The sequence below is a fragment of the Aythya marila genome (genome assembly GCF_965140915.1).
Source record: "Aythya marila genome assembly, contig: HAP1_HAP1_SCAFFOLD_167, whole genome shotgun sequence".
NCBI classification, from domain to species: Eukaryota; Metazoa; Chordata; class Aves; order Anseriformes; family Anatidae; genus Aythya; species Aythya marila.
In genome coordinates, this window is record NW_028137335.1 from 321,697 (window position 1) to 329,073 (window position 7,377).

At 39.2% G+C, this 7,377-nt stretch overlaps 1 protein-coding gene across 1 annotated transcript; it reads right to left on the minus strand.

The window, feature by feature from the left end:
* Window positions 1-1,173: 1,173 nt before the first annotated feature.
* On the minus strand, window positions 1,174-5,194 carry LOC309890887 (ubiquitin carboxyl-terminal hydrolase 36-like; the record flags this gene model as incomplete). Its single annotated transcript, XM_082785282.1, has 2 exons — window positions 1,174-1,314; window positions 5,063-5,194. 2 exons carry the CDS (start codon window positions 5,192-5,194, stop codon window positions 1,174-1,176), a joined length of 273 nt encoding a protein of 90 aa, XP_082641408.1.
* Window positions 5,195-7,377: the final 2,183 nt, after the last annotated feature.

Here is a 7,377-nt window from a genome sequence, read left to right on the forward strand (position 1 = left end):
TCCCTGTCTTAGCTAAAGTGACGAGGATAGGAAAAACAAGTCCTCTTTTAAATGATTTGAGGATTAGTACACTCTGCTTAAATAGTCAAAGAGCGTAGCTCTCTGTGCTTTAGAAAGCTGTCTTGGAGGTATAAAGTAATGGAGTCGCATGGCTGCACAATTTAGCAGTAACCACTGTTTGAATGACTCTGGCTGTAGCATGAGGGCTGTGAAGAAAGCTGCAGCGTGGGAAGGAAAACAAAACTAAGATGCCGAAAACCAAACAAAAAACCCCACACCAAACCCCAAACCCACTAGCAGTTTGGTGCCGTTATCTGCCCTCCCGCTTCCCTGAATTACCTTAATCATATGAGGAAGAAGTCGTGGTCCCAGAAATCCAGCCTGCTTACTATTAGCCCCCTGCTGACCAGGAGGGAATGAACAGGGATAAGATGGTGCTGGCAAGTAAAACGCACGTTCTCCAAGTGTCAAATCATAGCGCCTTCAGAAAAGAGCAGTGATCGTAGTTTAGTTTTTCTTTCAGCCTACTCTTGGATTAAATCCCATCCTATCATTTTAGAGGAACAGCTCATACGATATGGAAGCCTTCTCTACAGAAGGCTTCGCCAAGACTACAGACTGAAAAGTAGAGAACAGTCTTCCTACTAAGACTATCACTTGCAGAGCAATAATTCATTCTTACACCACAGATGACCTTCATTTCTCTCCTTCTCTAAAGTAGCCAGCTACAGATAACACATAGATAGCAATTTACACAAGTGCTGCAGTTTAAGGCCAAGCAACAAAAGATAATAAACGACACAGAGAATTTCAGGTTAGACAGAACTGAATTAGACAAATAATAATCTTCTCCCGGGACAGCAAGAAAAACACTTGCAAAACAGAAAAATATCAATAACAGGAAAGTAAATCTCTTCTGAACACATTTTAAGATTTGTTATTACCTGATATAAAAAAGTATGTAAGCTTGCTGACCAAGAACTCTTTTAATGTCAGTATGCACTACTTTAGCATCATTCATCTGATACCAAAGTCCATTACCAGCCTGCAAATAAAGACAATGATTTCTTTAGGTGAATTGCACGTTTTCCAGTTGAAATCACGGATAGGAACAAAATACACATGTGTCAAATAAAAATATAATGAAATCTTTTTCCCTAGAAACAGTAGCTGCTAGTCATGCTTTAATTGGTTTGCCAGCACAACCTTTACCCTGTTAGAAATGCTGTTGACTTCTACCTTTACATAGCATATATAGTGTCCTGAGTGACAGCTGACACCGTGATGTACCAGCACCGCGTATAAGGCATAGAGCAGTGGTTCTCCCATTGACTGCGACATGTAGGCTCTCAGGTCCAAATACTCCGGATATTTCACCTCCTAAAGAGACATCAAGAAGATAGAAAAATTATCCCAGAGTACTTCGTGGACTAGCCAGAGAAAAACACTTCCAAAAAACACAGACTAGAATTGATTTCTAGAATATATTTCTCGAATATATTTCTTGATTCACTACAAATAAGTCTTCCCATAAACAACGGTTAAGACTAGAAGTTGCAGAGAACTGTTTCCTGATGAATCAGCCTTCTCAGAGGAAAGCATATGCTTCTTGTCAAGCGGGAACTTTATTGATATTAAGAGAAAGAATAAGCCATAGTCGTTAGTCTACAATTATTGTCTGAAAATATTAACAACTTTCAGCTTTGGGGGATGTCCCATTACACAATGATATAGTTGCATTACAGTGGTAAATATACCTTGTTGATCTTTCCACCTGTGAAATCTGCAAATCTTTTCAGTGATATTGTGAGAACCTTGGAAGAACGGTGTATGGTAAATCTCTTGGATGCAGGAACCATCTTTTTACACCTTAAAACCAAGCAGAGATAAGTGTTTGAAGGCATCTTCTTTTTTCGCCCCCAAAACAAACTCCTTTTAATGTCTCACGCATGCCTATGCTATTTGAATGATATTTACTTGCATAATAGGTTGGTCTTTTTTCTTTTCATAAACCCATGCACTGCGTGTCAGGTTTGTTAATACACAGAAGAAGGTCAATTTTCCCAACAACTCAGAGCATAGCGGGAACAGGAATCTCTCACAAAAGGGTATGACCAGGTTGGATGGCAAGGTACCATTTCTTGGTCTACAAAAGTGGCTATTTGAACTCCAATCCTGGATACATTCTTTCAGCTTTCAAGGGAAATACAAATACTGAAAGCGGAACGAGAGAGCCTTGGTCCCCAGGGCTAGAAATTGCAAATAATCTCCAACATAGGTCGACTATCAACATCAAAAATACAACAGAAGCACATGGTCATTCTACAGGAGGGAGACATTTAACAGTAGGAAGTCTTCATGTACTGAGCTTGTCTGGAAAGACACTGAAACCATCTGCCATCCTTTGAAACAAAATAGTTCAGTTTGACACATTGCCCGCTCCAAGGTAGGACCTACGGTGTAAGCAGTGAAAATTAGCCACTAGCCCATTGAACAACGGAAACTGGGCAGTTTACATCAAGAAAAGTACTGTCGAGAGCTAATAAATAGAAAGAACAAAAGTAGCTCTTTTTGAATTCTGATGGCAAAATACAAGCCAGAGAATTGCAAACCCATAGGGAATGCCTATGAACAAGACTTCCCCCCTCCAAGGAAACAAAAATCCAAGTCTTTTATAAACTTCCACAAAACTTGTAAGTAGATCCAAAGTTTAGAGGTAGTCCAACAGAGTCATGCAACATAGAAAACTGACATCTAGGATTAAGACCTAATTCGTCAAAATCTTACTCGCTACATTTATAGCAATTCTCTCCATCCAGCTCTTCAGGTTTCACAAAGAGTTCCAGAGCTCTGCTAACAGACGAAACCGCCTAGAGCAGCGAGAAAGAAGAGCGCAAAGTCACCGTAATTCAGAATTCCAGAGACATACTAGTAGTTTATAAGAGAATCTTACTAACATACTCAAGCGATCTACTAGGAGCACTGTGAAGAAGGAGGCAGAAAGAGCATGCTCAGCATTGACCTCACCTGGAAGGCATTTGACTTTGGAACAAATACTTTTCCAGTAGCCTAGACAGCATCTACAGTGTGCTTTGTCATCAATACTGGGGACAAATTCATCAGTCTAACAATTAGATGTATATTGAGGTAGAACAACAAAGAAGTATGACAGCATTATAATTTTTGCAGAAAGAGAATTCTTTCCCCTTAAACCCAATGCAAATGTGGAGACTATTTACATGGGTTCCACGGAAGGACAAAGTCCAATCCACTTCCTTAGCACCACCAAGCTCTTACGTTTTAACATTATATGTGGTTTGGTTTTTTAAGTTAAACAAGTTTAATTTAGAAAGTTATGCATGTACTTAAACATCATGAATTATATTTAGAAAACATCTTACCTTTATATCCAAAGTGATATCAAGAAATGCCTCATACGTATCCGAAACTGCTTTGCAATTCAAGCACTTCACTGGAAACAAAATATAAATGCTTAACATTATGTGAAGGAGACTAACTGTCCAAATTCAAGTTGTTGACAGATACTACTTTAGACAAACTACAGACTGCTTTACTACCAACAAAAGACACAGATCAGTTCTAAGGACAGGAATATTTTTTCAAGTACCTCTCGATCTTAGAAATCCTCCAAATATTTGATGAATGATGGTGGTAGCTTGAGAAGATCTGTCCAATCTGGAAATAAATTATAATCAGACCTCAGAAGATTTAAGGCACAGAATTAACTCTTCAAAGAGTTTGATGAAAACCAAGGATGATGTAGACTTGCGTTGCTGATAGTAAATAAGGCACTAAAAGGTGCTAGAGATCATTTCTGAGAGTAAATAAAGGACTAGAAGGTGCTAGAGAATGTATGAAAGTGAACTTGTTTATGCTTACTCGGTGCTTCCGTTCAAGCACGCTTCCTGCATAGCATCAGGAACAGGCTGCCCAGGGAAGTGGTGGAGTCACCATCCTTGGAAGTCTTCAAAAGACGTTTAGATGTAGAGCTTAGGGATATGGTTTAGTGGAGGGCTGTTAGCGTTAGGTTGGAGGTTGGACTCGATGACCTTGAGGTCTCTTCCAACCTAGAAATTCTGTGTGATTCTGTGTGATCAACAGTATAGCGCAAGAACTCGTGTGCGTCTTCTTGACTGCCAAAACGGAAATGTTGTCCTATTCCTAAATAAGAAGATGATAGTATTGACCTCATTTAAAAATGAAATCATTCTTGTATTTCTAAAATCTCTCTTCATTGGAGTGTTAAAACCACTTAGACACATCAAATAATTATTTGAAGATTACAAGCTATCGAAAAGAAACACATCTGAAGCCACTTACGACTGAGATTACTGATAACATGCGTAGGCTCGATGGCATCAACAGTGCAACGCAGGGCCTGGTTAATGTGAGTCTCCATCGTGCACATCATGCAAAAATCTTGTTCACGACCTGAAGAGTGAAAGAACAAAGCATCCCAGTCCAGCGAAATATCCAGAACTACAAACATCTAAGTACAATTTAAACTATAGATACAATATCCACTCTCCTTGCTACATTCTATTCTCCCAAGATGCCAATGTCCCAACAGTCTTGTAACATTTCATTTCACACAACTTGACAGAAGAAAAATATCCACTAAGCCTGTATTCAAATGCATGTTGTGATGAGAAATCTAAAAGACTACTGCAAAGTCGCAGTTGTAAAGGCTGACAGGAATGTGAACTCCACAGGCTGCAAAATGTATTACTCTCTAAAATTACTACCAAATGCATTACTGTCCAATGCACTTCATTATTCCCATGAAGCAATAAATAATCCTTTAATAAACAAACAAACAAACAAACAAACAAACAAATAACTAACTAAATAAATAAAACATGGTGCATTAATTGCACTCCATATGCTATTCGGAGCCCACTGCTAATACAGTGCTCAAAGCCAGCTGCTACAGGTAAAATCAGGCAAATAAGCTTATCTCACAGAATCACTGCTGTTCTTTCACCTTCAGAGCTATCCAACAGATTCAAAATACTGTTAGAAAGTACTCACATGACTGGCTGTGCTCAAGAGAAAGCATGTAATTGGCAAGTGGGGGTGTGTAGGTCAAACACTGTAGAGTAGCATTAAGAAAACATGTGTTGCCAAGATTGTACAGGCCAACTCCAACACTTTGTGTTTCTCGCCAATCCATACAAATCTTCTCAGGTGGAAAAAGAATGCTCTGTGGCGGAGCAATTCCATCATTAACGACTGCAAGAAAGTTAAATTTAAAAAGAGATCTTGTTTGTTTGTTTCGAAGAAAGGTATTTAAAAAAATACTATTCTGCAGGAGCACCTAGAGGAGCTAGCTACAATCCAAACCAGAAAAACTTATTGCAGACAGCTTTAATACCACCAAATTCAAATTGGCTGGTCAACACAATGTTTTGGGGGAAAAAAAAAAAAAACAAAAACAACTTTAGTCAACCATTTTAGTTTTTCTAAGGCAAGGCTAACTGCCATTCTGTTTGTAGCACCTAATGCCAAGTTCCTCTCCATCTATAATCTTTAACCTGATTAACTCAACTACTGTTTTTTTCCTTATTATAACTTAAACCACAAACTTAGACTTGAAATTATACGGTAAAAACGTAAAAACTAGGAACTAGGAATGACGGTACCCCTACAGATACCAGATCTTTTCCTGAGCAATGTTATCCTTCAAAAAACCTGTGAAAAATGGAAGCTGTGAATAGCAACAATCAAACACTTTTCTCTGCAAAACAGAAAAGACATGGAGGAATCTGTGCATTACAAAAAGCTCCCCATATTTCTCTGTTGACTGTAAATATATCAAAATTAATTTCTGTAACATCAGTCACTTCAGTTGCCTTAGGGGATTCGCTTTTGAAGTCTTTCTTCACAGTAGTCCCCTTCTCTATCAGTGCAACAAGTAAGAACTGCATTTTCTACTTTTGCTTTGAAGACAATGGAGGCAGGATAGAACGCACACTTACTTAGATCTCTTGGGGCAAAAGCCTTAGATTTTTCAGATGATCTACAGTAAATAGCACCTCCACGTCCTTGGGCCACAGAGACTTGGCTTGAATCTTCTGCAGGCACTATCCGGCCCCAGTTGGCGGTGCGTGACATCAGTATTTTAGGACTTGGTTTCTTGGATTTGCCAGACCGCCTTGAAGAGGGCTTTTTAGGCTTTGAAGATTTGGGCTTCTTAGCTACGGTCATTGTTCACATCTGCGACAGAGACAGAAGTTCTGGTTGACGTAAGACTATCAAGAAGCACTCCAAGAAGAAAAGAGTAACAGAAGTCCTGTCACTTAATCTCAAAGAAACAGCCTTAAGAACTAAATCGCTGGTATGAATGATTTAAAAAGAATCCCCAAACTAAACACACAAAGTGAAAATTTCCATCTAAACTCTATCAGTATTACTTTTCGCTTCTGCAGAACTAGTGGCTGATGCCATTTCTTTCCCTTCCGTAGGATTTTAATCCATTACAACTCTGGAGTCTTTTTAATATAAAAATGTAGAAGACATTCTCTGAGGGGAATCAGTTATTTATTGATTTCCGGAGTTGCGCAATTATCTGTTAATTAGTACCTATGATCTAATAGATAATTGTTGCAATTATCTATTGCTGGCATTAGTAACGGAACACTATTACTTCACTGCCTGCGTTTTTCTGTTTCGTCTGCACAAAGGTACCCAGAACTCACTGCTACTTTTCTTCTGTCTTTCCAGGGCTCGCCCTCTACCTCACTGTCTACTGCACCAGTCATGAGGGGTTTGTTGTGATTCTATAATGAGCCTAGCTTTTAAATACACCTTTCATGGGCGTCACTTGGTGATAGCAAGTTAATCTGTGAGGGCTCCTCAGTCTACATCATGCGGTCACTTTTTCCAGGTGAAAAAGCGGAGCTGTAAGTGGCAGTACACCAAAGCCCTGGCATGCTGAGATCCAAGAGGAGAGATGTTTGGCCCTCCTTTTCACTCCTGGGAACCATATACCTCAAAACCCACAGAGGATGGGCTATATCTCAGAGAAATCTTCGGAAAGGAGAGCATGAAGAGCATGTTTGCAAATTTATTTCTCCCTGGGCTTCTTCTGCTTCTCCAAGAAAGACGAGTTTGAATATAACTTTGGCAGCAGTACTTCTGGTGTTTTACTCCTACCACATTTAAAACTCCTACGACAAACTGAAAAGTTAGACTAAAAAGCAGCTCTTTCCGTTCTCCTTTCTAAAGTTGCACGCTTTCCTCATGCAAAACAACAGGGGAATGTAAGCTAGAAACGGAAATGCTGAATGTAAAACAAAACAAAACAAACCTCAGCCCTCCAGGACAAAAGCCAATAACTGCTACAAAGTCCTTTTT